This window comes from Cinclus cinclus, chromosome 14, assembly GCF_963662255.1.
Source record: "Cinclus cinclus chromosome 14, bCinCin1.1, whole genome shotgun sequence".
Classification (NCBI taxonomy): domain Eukaryota; kingdom Metazoa; phylum Chordata; class Aves; order Passeriformes; family Cinclidae; genus Cinclus; species Cinclus cinclus.
This window is the reverse complement of record NC_085059.1, coordinates 10,906,486-10,924,879: the sequence shown is the minus strand read 5'-3', so window position 1 is coordinate 10,924,879 and position 18,394 is coordinate 10,906,486. Positions and strand designations below refer to the sequence as shown.

Sequence of the window (18,394 nt, the reverse complement as noted above, 5' to 3'; positions counted from 1 at the left end):
GATACGTAGATGATGGTTCACATGAAGCTGTTCATTTCCAGAGGCCACACAACAGTCCAGCCTTGCAGGCCAGCAGGTATTGCTGAGGCAGAAAATGCTGCCCAGCAGCAGTGCCTCGGTGGAAGGACAGTCCCAGCATCTCTCCAACACGACCCCTCACGCCAGTTCTTCCATCAGTTCCTGGGGGACCCACAGCTCCGTGGGATGCTCTGTGTTGTCACTTTCTGTGCCAGTCGGGGCGGGTGCTCTCACTCCTGTTCCTCGGTGCTGAGCTGCCTGTCCTGCAACGTCTGTTCCTTCCCACTGACCACAGCAATGGCAAAATTAACCACTCCTTTTGGAGAGCTACCAGGCATACTGGGCACAGATAAATTACCTTCCAGCTCCTCTGCCAGAGGACTCTCAAAGCAAAGCCGCTGCTGCTGGGGAATCAGGTTCTGCTCCAAAAGCCTGGACAGATCCCATAGGATTTGAACTTGTGGCTCTTCGGCAGTCAAAACAGAAAAGCACTGCTTCCACTAAAGAAAGATCTCCAGCCAGCACCAGCAACACTTTTCAAAACCTGAAGTGCTGGGGTGTTTAGATGTGCCTGTAGTAACAGCAAAGATGATCTTATTGTACACAGGGAAGACAAGAAGGCTGCAGGGGTGATACCACAAAATAAATGAGGGAATGGCTGAAACAGAATGTGCATGCTGCAGTACACAGACAGAGATTCTGTTCCTTGCAGCACAGAGACTCAGAAGACGTGTATCTCCAGGCTCCCTGCTTACTTTTACCTCCAAATATGAGGCTGCTATTTTTTAACAATAAATGTTTAAGAGTGAAGAAAGCAACAGCAGGTTAGCAGAGAGTTGTTAGGAGCTCTGTGCTTTTTTACAACCAACATACCGAGCTGCTTCCCACACCTGGATCCAGAAATTGTCCTCTGGTTACTCTGCTCTAAGCCACACAGAAAATAATCATATCCTCTTCTGCAGACCCCTGGGAATAATGTGGGAGATGAGAGACACCATGGTACTTGCATAGCTGTGGCTTCCTTCCTGTCTTTGCCTCAGCTAAGTGAATTAGCTTTTGCTTTTGTTTCAGAAAAATTAAGGTAATTACAGAAAAAGAGTAACAATACATTAAAAATATTGGCTAGCAAGTGCTATGTCCCAGTCTAGCTGGAAAGTTAAAAAGGAAATAAATTCTAGGCATTAACATAAGCATTTTCTAGATGCTGCAGTGATTATACTGCTGAATTTACTGCTCACATCACTGCTGCCAAACACCCACACAGACACATGACTCCAGCTACTCTTGCCATCCCCATCAGGAGGACACCTCATGACCATCTATTCTGGTAACACAAAATTCTCTGCCCTCTGTCAGGTGCACTGAGCCCAAGAAGCCCTGCAGGAGGTCTGATAGTGCACAGTGCACATCCCCGGTGTTCCACAGCAGAGCTCCCAGCTAAAGCCGAGCTCTTCTGCTGCAGATGCTGCTGGAGTTGCCTGCTCGACACCTTCAGTGCTGCTGTGGGACTGCAGGCTCTGCCTTGTGAATCCATCATGGAACAAGTACACCAGGCCATCAGTAACGTTCTCTGTCATCAGCGTTAAAAGGCAAGGTATCCTGTGATAATTGCTTTGTTGAGTCACTCGCAAGGAGCACTGATCCGTTGATATTGTTACTTGCGATGCCAACAAAAAAGGCAGAGTCAGAGCAATTCATCCCTGTGCATAGGGAAACCTCACGGTGGCGTTACAGGAGCAGTTTAAGCACCCAAGAGTCGGTTGTTGTGGCTTTCATTCCTCGGAGAGGATAAATTCCATTCTTCCAAACACTCCCATCACGGGCGTCCTTTTACAAGACAGGACTTGGCAGGTGCAAGTGGAAATCCTAGAAGGCTCCTGTGCTGTCTGGCAGTGCTGAATGTGGGACCCGCAGTGTTCCCTGCCCAGCAGCTGGTCACTGCAAGACAGGGCTCAGGGACAATAACCTCTGCTCGTTCTGCATCTCGTGTGTGGCAAGGGCACTTGGAGCAGGTACGCACCACGGCAGGAAACCATGTAGCATTTATCAAAAATAAAAGACGAAACTGCTTCAGGCAAGGGTTTCCATCTTCTGCCTGTCTTTTCTCCATTCTTTGGGAACAAAGGACCTTATTTAAGGTGGTGCTCTAAAGCCTCATTTGTACACTCTGCTACATTTTCATACTTGTTTTTCCTGTTGTATTATTATTACTTCCCTTTTCTTGGCAGCACTGTTATCACAATTTGAACTTAAATGTAATAAAGCTTTACGAAAACTCCTCAATAACCTTCATTCCTGTGCAGCAGCCCAGAGAGATAGAAAAGGGATTGTACTCAGGCAGATGGGCACAAATACAGTGACAAACACAATGGCGAACACCTGTGTGATAAACTCCTTTGCAGGTAACTTCAGGAATTCATGTATGAAGCAGTGGAAGACAGTGGCTTACTGCTTATGTCTGGTCACCTCACACAAAGTCAAGCATCAGTACAGAGGATCAGGACCTCCCTCCCATCTCACTATTGCTTTCTGGGGGCCAACAACATTCACAACTGAAGGGACAGCAAGTTCACTCACAAATTCGTATCTGAAACAATTAATGACTTATGAGACCCCAAAATAAACAGCTGCAGCATTGCCAAGTGCCAGAATCAGTGACCCAAAATGAGCAACTGAGAGGAGACAGGTGTCAAATGTGAGATGGTTCACTCACCCACAGACTCATAGCCCATGTCAAAAAAGGGACACAAAGGGTACCAGAACTAAACTGACATATTGTATTTATTGCACAAATTTCCCCTAAAATTGGGAATGGTTATTATAATACAAGTGCACATCTTGGGAAATATATACAAAAACAGAAGAGATAACAAGTATGTACATTTTACCCAGCATTTTACAAGTACCACCTTCTAAATAATTTAGAGAAAGCAAAAAATTGTCATAAAACATCTCTAAGAACTAACAGGGAAAACATATGCAAGGTGTAAAATCTGTTGTTTTAAACAGTTGTTTGTTCTTAGCAGCCCAGTGTTTGCCAATTGCAACAAAATCAAATTTGCTAATTTGTGTGCCTAGTACACTTAGGTTTCAGCCAGAAAAATAAGACATGTTAAAAACGGAGATTGGGAATAGTGGAAAAAAGAAATCAAACATTAGTTTTCTATTCACATAGAAGAATCATGATATATTTTAAAAAGTCAATGCTATAGCCTGTAAAAATCCCTTTTTGTATTATTTAACAAACAGACGTACGTACCGCAGTGTTCGTGTACCCAAAAAGTTAACTCACAGGAAAGCTTCCCATCACGCAAGGGTTTTGGTTGTGTTCTGCCACCAATACTGCTGAGAGGTGGAGAGGGTGCTGTCATGCCACGAAGGACTGGCACTGTGGGAGGATGAAGAGGAAGCTCCATCTGGGACTGACTAAACACATCATTAACGCCATTACCAAGTGGTGTTGGGCAGAGGGGAGCAGAGAAGGTGCCTCCCAAGAGCCACCTCCTTCTAGTCTCATGTAAATACTCATTGCAAGCCATGCAAGGGCCTTTCTGGAGAGTCAAACCCATTTCAAAGTGATCCCAACATTTTGCGCAATAATGGCTCAAATGAGGATCAGTATTCTCCTCTAAGGATCATTATAAGCACAGTCCTGGGGGATGGCAGGGTGAGGGTGCAGCTGCCCAGCTTTCTGGGCACTGTGCTGTGGATGAACTCACCCCTGGAACGTCCCCAGGCACAGGCAGGAACCCTCCTCTGCCAGCCCCAGCTGCGCAGACACCGCCCGGTGACCACTGCCAGTCTATGCACATCATGGTATCCTAACTACTGCCTATACCATATATCCTAGCAAAGAGTTAAACATTCATGTTCTGAGTGCAAGCCTGTATTTCATTAGAAATGTGTTTAGACAACTGGGCCCCTGTTTTGTGCTCATTCCAAAAGCCAGATGTAATATAATTGTGTGGCAAGGAAAGGACATCTGAAAAATGGGAGAAACAAATCCTTGTATCACATATTAAACATGAGCTTTTCCCCGGCAGCAGTCAACATTAGATTTTATATACAAAAGAGTTTCCAATGACACTGCCCATATTAATGCTGGGGTCACTTCCTGATGTAGACTCAGCCCTACATGGAAGGGAGGGGTCGGTTTGCCACATAGATCTCCCTCGAACAGTTTTAGATGACAGATTCTAAATAGTACTGAAAAACTGCTCTAGGTGAATCCTGGCCCAAGAGGAGGAAGGGAGGAGAGTTCTGCCACTGACAGAGGTGGGGCAGGGATCTCTCCTATTCAAGTTTATCAAATGGTTAAAATAGATTTGTACTTAAAGTAACTCTGCAAACAACAATAGCAGGCGTGCTGTACTATTGAAATGCTGATTACAGAATGGCATATTTATAGAAACTTTATGGAGTTTAGTGACCAAGTGAATACGTGTCTCCTACTTGTGTGGATAATCCATGAATTTCAATATACTAAACCTAACAGATGAAAACAGAAGCTAAAAATCAGCAACATTAATTGGCTGCTAGGACAAATATGCAAAACAAAGCCTAGAATGAAGTCTCCAGTTAAACTGAGGTAGTAAAGCCTTCAAAACAATCCACCTCCCACTGACTACTTTACTTGCACCAGGTTCAGTCCATCAGCTACTCATCAGCTATTGTGTATACAATGACAAAAGCAGTGATGCTGAGTAAAAGAGAAATGCTGAGAATAAAATAAACAACATTTCCTGCTGGTAATTACACAAGTAAGTAGAAAAGGGAGTCATCTGCAGCAAGGGTGTATTTGTCAAAAAATAATTTGGATATTACTACACTGTGGTGTAATCAATGCTCATTATTTTGTAGAACGGTTTTAAAAAATGTATCAATTAGTTACCTGAGCAATTAAGGGTAATAAGTCTACTCATTTTGCCTCAGTGCTTTGGTACAATTATTTCTATGTAATTATTTCAATAGCTGACTGGCTGCTGTAAAAAGAATAGGATGGTCCAAGATTTTACAGATCATAAAAATATTAGAGGTAATTGTCATGTCATTCTGGGGAACCCATGGGGAAATTTCAGCCAACATTCTCTTTAGATTATTTTTGTTTTTAACATTTTGATTACATTGAGGAAGAAAAGCATCATTTAGTATAAAGCAACATTTAAACATTATAAACATCTAATACTGGTTACAGCATCTAGCCAAGAATCTCCATCGCTAGTTTATGTGTTGGCCTCTTCCTCCATTCTCCATCACCCTCTGTCCCCCATTATTTCCTCTTCCCAGGAGAAAGATCATAAATAAATTCTGTAGCTGACTGTTTTTAATAAGCATCTTAAAAAAAACCAAAAAACCAGGCCCCTGCCCCATTCTTCCTCTGGGAAGTATTCAGAATTGGACTGTGACATGAAGAAGTAGAAGTGGTTTACAAATCATTGCAGCTTGAGAATTACAGACCCTAACATGATCCTCATCAGCAGAAGCCTGGCTGAAGGCAGTTGCTCTCTTTTTCAGTTTGTAAGGGGTGATGGCATCACGTATTTCTCAGAGCAGTTCTTCCTCCGTTTCCCAGTAAAAGTCACAGTCAACCAGTGTGGCAGAAACTGCAAAAAAAAAGCATCTCTTCAGCTTTGCTAAAACCTCTGCTTTCCTGTGGCAGAATTCTTGGGCTTACTCAGTTTTCCTTTTTCCTTTATCCTTTTTTGTAAGTGGCCAAGTGGGAGAGAAGTCTCCAACTGTTTGCACACTGTGCAGTCATATATGGAGGTGCTGCAGCTGAACAAGCTGCAGTTTGTTTTACTTGCTGCAAAGAGAAAGGAGCCAGAACAAGTTGTCTTCCACTTTGTTTCCAGAGAGGCAAAAAGTCAAAGTCTGTGGCCTCTGGCATTTTAAAGCAGTATCTGAGCAACGTACGGAGAATGAGTGCTCGCTACAGCTGCCAGCAAGGGGAGGTCGCTGGATTCAATCCTGAAAGGAAGCAGAAGAGTCAGGTTTTATCCAACCTGAAATGTCACTGGGCTGAACACATGTCAGAACCCACACTGCCTGCTCAAGCCCCAGCACGTGTACTTGGGCCATGGGCTACAATACTGCAGCTGCCACATTGTTCCTCCCACCCCTCCAGATGTGCCTGCTCCCACAGCATCAGCACTGCCTGAACTCCCACCTGTCTGTTGGGTTTTTAACAGGGCCAACAAACTGGTGAGGAAGCAGATGGGGGAAGGAAAATTCCTTCCTTAGCTCAGAATAAAGGGAATAAGTCGTGGGACACAGCACAGGAGCAGAACACCAGCTAAAGCAGCTATGCCCAGCATCACACATGCTCTGTTTGCCTTCCTGCTCATCCTGTACTCCTCTGCAGGAAAACATACTCAGAGCCTTCTATAAATACTCCTTAAATAGCTTCTCTGTGCATGTCCCACACCCACAGAGGGGCATTATCTGCCTTACATGACACAGAGAGTGTTTCCTGCCATGTAGAGAAAATCAGCCTGGAGGAATCAGGTGCCCCATGCTGTTCAGTGACAACTGACCAACTAAGAAGGGAGTTTGGTTAATTCAAGAGTGCTGGGAAGTTCTGTGCTTCCCTCAGGGAGGACAGAAAGGCTGGGGGGTCCTTGTGATTGAGCAATGGCTAAGGAGAAGCCTGAAGCCATGGGTCACTTAGGAGTTCAGGTCCCATTTAGGAATCCATTTCGCTGTGCTCAGGAACAAGCCCAGGCAGAAGGTGTGGCACCCAGACACCCAGGGTAGAACTCCTGGGAGAAGTTTGTGACCATACCCCAGCACCATGCCTAGCTCCTTGACATGGACTCTCATCTGGCCCTTGAGATACTCAGACAGCATCTTGCTTTTGAAGTAGAGTTCCTGCAGCCGATCTTCCAGGTGCATCACACACTAAAAAGGAACGGGAATTGTTTCAGGGGAAGACAGAACCAAACCAGAAAGCACAGATCCCATACCCCTGTTGACTGTTCTGTGGCTGTGGCTGGGTGAGATATTCACTGGCAGGCCTTTCATTTTTGACCAGAAGCCTTTGATTACATGTTAAATCAAAATTAATGAAGCAGCTCTTTTGATTAGAGTGGCTTATCAATAAGCATCATAACAGCTACACCAAAGTTGCACTGGCTATGAGTACAAACACTAGGCAGAGCCTTACATATCTTTAACCTGTGAAGCTAAAGGGTACTTCAAAACCATCACCCTCGTGATTTCCATTTAGACTTACAAAGTTTGGAGATAAATTATGCTTGTAAAGCTGAAGAGTGGAATGAAGCAGGTTGGAGACAAGACTGGAGACTAACACTTCTTTTCCTAGTTTATTCTCAATCATTCGCCTCTGGCTACTGGCCACTTGCACCGTCCATTTGTCTGTGTCTGCAATAATGCAGACAGCTTCTGCAATGGGCTCGTCCAGAACAGGGTGCTAGAACAAAAAATGAAGAGCAGAACCCTGAGAATGACAAATGACAGCAGTCTTTTCACAAAACTTCACCGTCCTGAATGGTAGGACAGCACTGCTGGATAGCAGGATAGCATCCCAGACACTGCTTCACATAAAATACATCTGCCCACATTGCATTCCATCCATTAAAACCAGAAGGGGTTTGTGAGCAAGGCACAGTCTTAGAAGGATAAGTGGCTATTTTATTTTCTCTTGTAGGCTTTAAAGCATGCCACTGGCTGACAGTTACATCTTTTGGTATTTGATATGGAGTTCTGACATATCTGAAGTGCATTTTAAACTCCTAAAACCGAAAGCACCAAAAATCCAACTTACTGTTTAGTGTGGCTGTGTTTAAAACAAGGTCAGATTATTCCCAGCTGTCACTGGTAGTCCTTCACGGGAGGCCAGCAGAGGGAGTTAGGAACCAAGCCTGTGTCTTGCCATCCCCCCCCCCGCTGGTGTTCCACCTCTCCAAAGCCATGAAAAAGGGTTCAAAAAAGAGAGTATTTGGAAACCCACTGTCCTTCCCTAATAAATTTTCTAGGTTGAACTGTTAGCAATTATGTGCTTCCAAAGAGTCAGCAAGGGCTTCGCACAGGCACTGGGATGCAGTTACTATTTTACCTGAAGATTAGTGTAAGAATCTCTCTCAGTCTGTATTTCAGACATTTCAGACACATCTGTGGAACAGCAGCAGGGGCCTCACACTTCTGCCTCTCTCACCTGAAGTTCAATTACACTTCCCAAACAAGCACCTGGAACAACCACTCAGGGAGCAAAACTCAGCCCCTGTCAGGCTGGGCACAAGGTAGGGGGACAGGCATGCAGAGAAGGGCTGCAGGTCTAATGCACTTTGTTGAAACGAGAAGTAGGGAAAAGGGGACTTTTTGGAAGGTCTCAGGAAAGTGGCTGCTCACCAGTCTGTTTTTCCTTATTCTCTGGGGAATAAACTAGACGGGAGCACATGTCACACTTTCAGTGACAGCCCGCTTTCTACTTCTATCCTGGTAAAAGGAGGAAGAAATACCAAACTTCCTAGTCATGCCCCAGTTCATCTAGAGAAAAACTGTTGTGGAAAAGAGATGATCTCCAACATGTCAGAAGCACAATTTCCCTTCAGACCATTATCTTTACATTGGCTTCTCCTTTACCAATGAAATGCTATTGGACACATGGACTACCACCCTAAAGAAAGAGCAATGTCTCCAAAATACTGAGCATTCGTGATGTGGAATTCTGCTGCATAAGCAGCAGCACATCAGTCAGACATGCAGGGACATGAGGGAACAACGGGAGCTTCTGCACCACTGTAGGAGGACTCTGTGCCCAGGAAGAGAGGCACGACCTCAGCATATGGGCTTGTTTAACATCATTCCATCCTGTGGGGACACAACCATCAGCTGCTAAGCCTATAGGAGACAATGATATAGCTTAGCACTGATCCATCTTCCCAGGCACAAGTCTCCCAGCTGGCTTCAATGGGAGTCTGATCTTTTGTGCTCCAGATTTGCAGTGAAATATCCATGTTTTTCAGATTAATTGAGAGGGAAGAAAAAACTGGCAACCTGGGACTGGAGAAATCTGACAGGAGCTGTGACAGGAAATATTTCCACTTCCAGCAGGTTTGTACCTTCACAAACATTTATCTTTCCCTACTGTGAGAAATACATATACCAAATACAGCTTAATTACCTGCACAGCATGAGACAAATCTGACACCAAACAGTGCCTCAGCTTTTCATCACTTCCTATTCCTTGCAAAACAAAGTCAGGCACGTAAGATGAACAGTAGCCTCCTAGTAAGGATCTTCCAAAATTAGCAATACTGGGCTGGACAGAGTTGACTTCAACTAATTTTGACCTGCAAGAAAGGTATATCAAAGAGATGTACAACGGTAAACAGCAAATTCAGCTTACAGAGGTTGCACTTCTACTTTTTCATATCTCTTCTAACTTGAAGTTAAGTGCTTTTAAAAAAGTTTACAGTCAGCTTTTGCAGTCAGCTTATCATGAAAGCAGAGAATGCAAGCCAAGATCACAATACACCATTAGTGGTTCTTTTTCAGACCATTGATCTCTCAATATTCCTCAACCAGCAAGCTCAATAAACACTTTTCCAACGCCTGATGCCAAGTTGGGCTACAGTCCTCCAAATATGTGACATGAGAAGTGGCTCCATCTTTTTTATGCTCTGTTAGTGCTGAACAGTACTTACCCAGGGAAGGGAATCTCATATTCCTCTGCCCAGTCTTCTTGCTCTCCTCCATAATAGTTACTGCCCAGTCTAGTTAGATCATGGCCTGTATCCTCACTTTCACTGTCACCCAGGGCACTGTCTGAACTCTCATTTCTTGGAATGTCCCAATCAATTCCTGGGGCAACCTTTTTCTCTACATTTTCTCTGTCCCCATGGGGGACACGAATAGAGATTTTCTCTCTTTGGTCCTGCTCATTAAAGCAGTTTTTGTAGGTCTCTTGTCGAACAGAGTCCATAAATGTACAAAATTCACTAGGTGGCTTGCACAGCTTTTTAGAAAATTCTAAACTACTGTTGCGAGCAAGAAGGTTCGTAGCTGCTTGCCCTGGAATATCATCAATAGTCCGGGTTTCAACTGAACTGTCATCAGTGAAGTATTCATCAAACAGACTCATGCTCTCAGCACTGTATGGGTTTGGGTTCCAGCTCTGATGCTCACTAGAAACTTGAGGAAAGGATTCAGCTGTCCCACAGTCTCTATTTTGGTCCTCAACAGTTTGTTTAGCTTCACAGTTCTGATCAGCAGACACTCCTGCCTCTGCTGCTGGCGGGCTGTGATGCCTGGAAATTTGTTCCACTACTGCCTGACTTCTGAGCTCAATGTCTGAATCAGGTGACATGGAATCTCCAATGAGGAAAGTCACCTTTGTCTGAGCCTCGGCAGCACTGCATGGAAACGTGTCCATGAAGAGCTTATCAGGCGGCTTCTTCTCCACAGCAATCCCGGGTGTCCTTGTCCCACCTCCCACTTGGATGCCTGGCTCCAGCACATCCTCACTCCTCCACGTGCTTGCTGCTGGCTCCAGACAAGATTCTGTTCCCATGCATTTCTCAGGCATAGCTGACCCTGTGCACACCACAGTCTCCAGTTTGGTATCCAGGCAGGGCCTTGTTTGCGTCACATCCACAGTATCTTCCTGGCCGTCCTCAGGAACAATGGTTCTGTTCTCATCTGAAGAAGATTCCAGCTCTACCTTAGGAGTGCTTTGCATGTCTTCTCTATCTTGCTGTGCAACACCTTCTATGTTCTGTGCAAGGGAAATGGGACATCTGCAATATTTACAGCTGCAGTTGGGAGCTCTCATCTCTTCAGACTCAGTGGGTAGCAAGTTGCCCCTGTTCTTATGCATTGTGACAAGCACATACTCAGACTCCTCCACTTCTCCTTTCTCCAGCGTGGTAGTGATAACAGTGCCAGGCATGACAATAGCCTCATCTTCCCCATTTTCCAGAAGGTGTGTCTCTTGAAGTTCAGAGCATCTGATGAAGTAAGTGAGGAAATAAAGCAACCTCTGGACGAGGTCATGTCTTTTACCAACCACGACTGTTTTCGCTAATCTCACAGGTGATCCGATGGCCCCATACAGGTCACCTAGGACAGGAAATTCAACAGACAATTATTTGGCATCTTTGCAATAATTTATTCTTCTAACAGCCAGCTTTCAAAGACCAGATCTACAAGAGAGAAATATTAAAGCAGTAGAGGAACAACAACAATGTTGTATTTTGTTTTCAATATGAGAATCCCAAAGATGCTGTTGGTATCATCTGCAAGGTGAGCCACTGGTCAGGGGGACACCTGATCTCACAATCAGGAAGCATTCACACCACCTCACTCCAGATTTGGAGGCTCATCTCCTGGAATCCTTATACAGCCATGGGAGAGAGGAGCCATCTATGCTGAATTACCCTGAAGAGTCTGGAAACTGGGCTGGACTTCCTGGCTGTACTTGAGTCACCTGGGGAAGTGCCTGTGTGTTCTGGAGGTATTAGGGCACTGCATGACTGCAGAAGTGAGAGGAGAGGACAAGGAGTCCTCTTGAAGGCCACCCTTACCACAGTGGGTCCCTCAAGTCATATGAAGCCTGAAATCAAGTTTTCTTGCCAACTTTCTGGCCATTCCTACCTCTACAATAATAGGACAACCTCACAAAACCTTTCTTCCCTTCCCTAATCAAATTCCATGACAGAGTGTATTCAGAGCAGGACAATCTGACCTCACCTGCTCTTCTCTACTGGGCAATTACCAGACAGAATGACCAGCTACACCACTGACTGGGCTCTGAGACCTTCCCTGGGGGTTGTCAAGCTATGACTTCATGTTCTGCATCCCTCCGTTGTATTAAAAGTATGTGTGCTTCTGATCAAAGAGTAATTTTCTTCATTTTCTCATTCCAGAATGAGGCTTAGTGATAGTGGAATACTAAAAAATAAAAGCAGATTTTCCTTATAGCAGGAGGATGACCAGAGGAGGCCTGGAATCCTCCACCAGCACCAGAGCAGGTGACTTTACAGGACTCAACATAGATGACTAAAGAGGGCTTTACTTTTTGGCTAACATTTTATAATAGATAATGCCTTAAAAACTTAGACTATAAAAAAATACAGTGACCACCTCTAAATTTGAAACACACTTTTGTCTCATTTTATATTAAAAAATAAAAAACCTGGGAGGGGAGTAACCCACCTCATGCACTCCTACTTATGTAAAGTTGCTGAGGGTTTAAGAGATATTTGCCACATACCAAGCTGAGCCCACAGTGGATTGTAGGGATGAGTTTTAGCCAGCATGTCCACACTCTGGGAAGAATGCTTCTCCAGGAAGATTCTTATGGGTGGCTGGCCATTGGGCATGACAGTGGGGACCCAGGCCAGGTGGTTGGTCAGCACTGCAGTCAGCAAAGCTGGTAAAAACCTGAAAAGAAAATGTTCAATTTTTTTTTTCCAGATACATACTCAAAATATTGAACTCACAGCAGTTCTAGTCTATATGGATCAAAGATTAAAGAAACAGCCTAATAAAATCAGCAGAGATCATCCCTTCAGTCTTGGTTCCTTGGGGAGAGAAACGGTGGCTGGACTCTCCCTCCTACCCTGGCAAAGCTCTTTTTTAGAGCACATATTTAAAGTAAAATGAAATACTTAAACTTTGTGGCATTTCACTAAATCTGTTTAGCAATAGCTATGAGACTTCCTATTTTGCAAGTTTTACGTTGCAAAACATCTCAAAACCAATTTATTTCGTTCACTATAAGTAAGCAGTGGCACTGTGTGGCCCTTGTACTCCAGGGAGATCCCAAACCCTTAAGACCTGTGACTATGGATGAGAAGGAAGACTACTGCTACCAAACCTGTAAAATAGCTGGGTGCTGTGCTCTTTCATCTAACTGTTGTGCAATTTCAGCCCATATGGCTGCTTCTTTTCAAAAATACCCACTCCCCCCCACAAAGTTCTGTAGTTCAGCCAGAGAAGCTGTGTTCTTACGCTGGAAAAACAGTTTTCACTGGCAAAGCAATTAAGGTGAAAAAACCTTCCTGAAAAACGTTAACTATCTGATTAACTGCAATGATAGAGCATGTTTCCCAGTCAGTTTTCCTGGCAGGAGCATGGCCCAGGAGGCTCCACACACCAACACATTGTGCTGGTGGCCACAGTGGCTCATGTGTGGGGAGGAAAAGAGCCAAACGCCTCAAAATAATGTTATTTGAGTAACTCCCAAGCATCAAGAACCCTACAGCTTCCATGCAGCCACACTACAGACAGCCAAAGCAGGAGATTTAAAACTAGATTCGAAAGGATAAAGGGCTTAATTTTTCTCTGGTTTCCATCACTTAAAATCTTATTATATTTAAAATAAAGAAAACAAATCCAAATAAATTACTATTTAAATGTAACCAAGGTGTACAGGACTCAGAATGTCAGGAATCAAAGGAGACAATCCCAGCAAAGAGCATCCATTGAAGCAGGAACTGATCTTAAGAAAATACATTTGCACCCCTCAAAACTCCTTGTGGTTTCTCCCCCTGCACTGGGGCAGGAGCAGGTAGACCACAGTGACTACTGTCATATTCTCATCTGGGGAGACAAGAGATGACAAAGGTGATGGCAGAGCAGGAGGATGGGAGCAGCAGCAGCCCCTTCTCACCCTGCAAGGAGCAGTGCACCTGCTAGTGCCATTCCTACCCAAACTACATTTGTGCTCTTTTTAGGACTTTAATGGAGGCAAACCCCTTAAAAACTTCCCCTACTCATGCCCTGGGGAAAGTATTGACCAAAGAGTAAATTTATCAGATTCTCCCCAGTTTATCAGGAACTTTCTTTCTTTCTGAGTTTTCAGCATCTGCTCACAGCTGGGGCCTGAGGCCAGAGAGGTGAGTGAGCACTAATGAGCACAGCAGTCTTTTAGTGGCATTTTAAAATGATTTAAGGTTTGAGAGCAATTTGTGGTATGACAATATTACAAACTCTCAGCTCTTCGTGAATTTCTAATCCTGCTCATCATATGATAACTGATTCTGAAAGGTAGGTTAATGCATTTTCTAAGGTATCTTCTTCCCAACATCCACACACATCACACACTTCCTATGGACATGTTTCAGATGTTCGGCCTCTACCAAGATTTAGCAGATTGTGGGGAAGCAGGAATTTAATGAGATAATTTCTTATTTGTTTCAAAACGAAGGTACTTACGGATGATCTTTTGATTCTTGAATTACAAGGATTTTAACAGCTGATTTAAAAACTGGTTTGAAATAAAAAGGCACAACCACATATGCAATTTAGAAACTAAAATTGGCCATACTGATTTTTAGAAGCATTTTCCATCAAGAAAGTGAACTCCTTCATGAAGCGATGGCATAGCTGGTTCTTCTCTGGTGTCCCCGACATCATGGTGAGCCAGACAGGCTCCCCAATCCGTGGCATTGTGTAGAGATTGCAAATAGTTGTTCTGGAAAACAAAACCAAAAAATCGAGGAGGTTAAAGAAAAAAACAACAAAAACAACAAGAGAACAACAAAACCCCAATAACCCCAAAAAACACAAAAAAAACCAAAAAAACCCCTCAAACAACAGAAACAACAAAGTAGAAATCCCAACTTTAAAGAATCTGTGCAACATTTAGATCCAGCTATCATTTCTATTAGAAAAAAAATTTCTCTTAGCAACTGTTATCCAAACTGTGTTGCTCATTAAATAGTACAAATTCACCCTTTACCTCGGAGAGCTGAACCTCACAGGTTCCTCCTGCATCCACCTGACCTGATCCCAAACACAGTAACATTCCCAAGTCAAGAGCTGCCCTGCTCTGAATGCAGAAGGAATGGATTTCTTCTTGCTGTTATCTCCTTGCTCGTCCTCAATTTCATTTAAAATAAACTTCTGCTTTATTTATCACTAGGACAAAATTATATGTATCTGACTTATAAAAATACCTTAACTTCCTCCTTGCTTTAAAAACTTAGTGTATCTCCAGGCCACACCTACCCAAGTGAGAGTATGTAGAGCAGGGAACCAGTTCACATCTTTAGCTTTAAATAGAGAGATGAGAGTCAAAGTCACCCTATAGCTGTACCTATTACACACTCACCAAATCCTTTTTGACTCTACAGAGGACAGTAAATGTATGATTAAAAATTGGCTCTGAAGTAAAATACCAGATTAAAATCCCTCAGATTACTGTTAAACTCCTCTAAAATATAAACAAGTTTAGTTTTAAGTACAAAGCCTACATTATGACACAATGGGAAGCTGTATTTTTAACACAGTAAAAATGTAAGCCTGAAAAAACCCAAAAGGACATGGGAAATGACTGATCAATTCAGGTTTCTCCCCACCTAATGCACTACTTTTTCTAGGCAAAATATTTTTGTTTTAAAATGCAGATATACATTATCCCATTATCCCTAGCACCATCCCTGATTTACAAAGATCTTCTCTGGACATATATATGCAGTGGTACCAGAATTTATGGACACTTTCAGAAGCAAAGCTCTGCACACCTGGCAAAGCAAACACATTACAGCAGCAGCTGACAAATCTTCCATGATTTGGTGTTTAAAGTGAAAGTCCCAGGAAATGAGGGCTGCACATCAGCAGCAGCACAGCACATCCTGCCCTGGTGCAGGGGCTCCCCAGGGAGGAGGGGGTTGTCCCACTCTAGGAGGGTTTAACACTCTCCAGTTACTTCAGTTACTGAGCACAGAAGCAGCTGGGTGGTGACCCCAGAGTTGCTCCTCAAAGGGCAGCAAGGGTGACCAAGGTCACCAGGGCTGCTCCAGAAGAAAGAAGGTGAGGGGGCAGTGGCATTCTCTGCTTTACTTTTCCTACTAGTTTTCACCAAATACAAAATACATTCTCAGTGCTCACAACAGTCAAAATCAACCCTGTCTTTTTCAAAGGTTAGACCTTCAAACCCTTCAGTGCCAGAAGTGTGACGAGAGCACCACAAAACAGTCAGTGTGCTGTAGAGTGGGACAGCTGAGTTATGTCTGCACTCCCTAGCCACCAAAGGCTTTGCTGTCTGCTAGGTTACTTTGGAGCAGCCTCACCAGCTGTTCCATGTTACTCTCTGCCACTGGTCCTGTCCTGGGAGGAAAGTCCAGCCTGGTGACAGGGCTGGGCACAAGTCCTGCTGCCTAGACACAAAGTGGGGCACATAGCCAGGGACACCAGCACTGCCTCTGGGGCACCAGAGGGCCTCCAGCAGCACAGTCTTGGGGTACTGTGATTTCATTCCTCTGCAGGAGGCAAGCTGGGACCTGGGGTGGGTATTATTAGGGGAAAGCTTTCTGCTCACAGCCCATTAATTGGAGTGGTTGTTAAAGATGCCACAAAAAAAGAAGACACTTCAAGTCCAGGTATCTCAAACTCAAGGAGTTTCAAACCTCGAAACAAGTATGAAAACTTACACCCCCCAGACATAGCTGACCTGAGAAGCTGAAGATAAACAGCAGAACTGAACATAAAATACAGCTTATTTCTCCATCATAGACAAACTAACACAAGCCAAGCCTCTTGCAGCTTGGCTGTTTTGAAAAAGAAACTACTTCTATACTAAAACCAACTTATTAAAATACTTGTTTTCATTGAAAAGATAGCCAGAGTCTTGTGATTCGTTATTTACTATTCTGGTAACCCTGGCTGCATCTGCAGCTGATAGTGTTTCCTCTGAGCCAGATCAGATTGCCCTGGCCGGTGGCCAGCAGGCATGTGACTGCAGTGCAGGGAACCCTCCACGCCAGCGAAGGCAGCAATGGCACAGAGACCAAGGGCAAGGATTAACTGCTTCCCAGCTCTTCAAACACCCAGGGAAGCGCTCTGCCGCCAGATAGCAAAGGGCAAAAACGAAAACAAAACAAAAAAACCAACATGAAGAAACCCTCCTCAAACACTAAAGGGAAGTTAACTGGATTTTAAAAATAACAATCATTAAAAACCCAATTGGCCCCTCTCCTCTTGGCCATCTGCAGGAGTACCTTCTCCCCTCCCTCCTCACACACAAAAAATAGCTTGTGAAGGACAGCTCAGTTAATGAGAGACTCTGCTCTTTTGAGGGTTCCAGTATATTCAACTCGGTTTATATTTGGAAATGCCTCTGGAAGGCTGAACCCCAGCCTGGGGCTTCCAGGCACCTTGGCCGCAGCAATGAACCATTGAGCACAGAGGCCAGAGGAGCCCCTCAGGAAACACCTTCACATCCCACAGGGCTTGAGAGCCAACGAAGCCCAGCCTGGCCAAGCGAAAAGGAAGCCCTGAGCCAACCCCACCCCAATCCCACTGGGGTCCACCTGCCCTGGGGGGCACAGATGGCACCAAGGTGAGCAGCCCTCCTCCCACAGACACCATGGCACAGCTGCTCCTTGCTTCACCCTCACCCACATACACCCTCAAACCACCCTGGCCTTTGGCCTTGATTTCAGTACCAATTTTCAGTACCAATCCAAGACATCTTTCCCTGGTGCTGTACAAATTAAACAAGCCAGACAGCTTCTCATGGATGAAAGCATACTGCTGCAGACCCCTCCCTCCCCAAGAAAAACTGTGTCCCTGAGCTGCTCTGCTATTTAGGAGCCACAACATAATGGCAAAGAAAGAAAATAATCAGTGGTTTATAAAGCTTAATTCACATGCATTTGCTCCCTATCCTCATTCCTTCCTTCCAAAGATGATTTTTTCCTTAAAAAGGAACAACAAAACAAAGGCAATCCCCACTGCAGGAAATACAGGAGCGAGGCTCCCCCCAGCTCAGTGCCCATCCTGGCACCACTGAGCACAACTCACCACAACTTCACAGAAGCATAAGCTGCTTAAAAATTACTGGCAGGAAATAGGATCAAATGTGTCTGCCAGAGAGCAGAGAGGTGTTTCCCCCGGCCCTGCAATCAATGTTTCCTTGCCAGCCTGTGTTTGTGCCACACAGGTATTAGTCAGATGCATAAGCTGTGTTATCAGTGTGCTGTGTTGACCTCAGGGACCAGGGGAACCAAAATGTTTATGCAAGTTCAGTAGCTTATTTTGTAAGTCATGTGTCTGCACAGCTGACATCCACAGAGAGTTCTAAGCCTTTAAGTCAAGTGTTAATAGTTAAACCCATAAGTGCTTTAGAAAATTAAAAATTGCTGTAAAGTAACTAATGATGCAAAGGTAAGCCTAGAGCTGGGCACCAAACTGATGGCAAATTTACCAACAGCCTCCATTTGCAGAAGCAGCCTGGCCCTTTGACAGAAGGCAGCTTAGTTTTTCCCCAAATAAGACAAAAAGAGCAAAGAAAGGCTCTGTTTTGCTGCCTTCTCTTCTCCCCCTTCACTAGCAGCAAGTAAATGCCTGCAGATCCAGCTCCCTTTTTGCAGGCAGTGGAGTGACCTATAGCCACAGCCCTTCCCTGCAG

At 44.4% G+C, this 18,394-nt stretch overlaps 1 protein-coding gene across 2 annotated transcripts in view; it reads right to left on the bottom strand.

Moving 5' to 3' along the window:
• Nucleotides 1-2,829: 2,829 nt before the first annotated feature.
• The window catches only part of FNIP1 (folliculin interacting protein 1), a 64,686-nt gene continuing 49,121 nt past the window's right edge, over nt 2,830-18,394 (bottom strand). For both annotated transcript variants that reach the window (XM_062502004.1, XM_062502005.1), the window contains exons 12-18: nt 14,309-14,455; nt 12,251-12,420; nt 9,684-11,097; nt 9,161-9,329; nt 7,250-7,447; nt 6,800-6,915; nt 2,830-5,985 (exon numbers count right to left, since the gene is read on the bottom strand). In XM_062502004.1, coding sequence (XP_062357988.1) covers nt 5,907-5,985; nt 6,800-6,915; nt 7,250-7,447; nt 9,161-9,329; nt 9,684-11,097; nt 12,251-12,420; nt 14,309-14,455 — 2,293 coding nt within the window. In that variant the 3' untranslated portion in view covers nt 2,830-5,906. The remainder of the gene's footprint in view (nt 5,986-6,799; nt 6,916-7,249; nt 7,448-9,160; nt 9,330-9,683; nt 11,098-12,250; nt 12,421-14,308; nt 14,456-18,394) is intronic.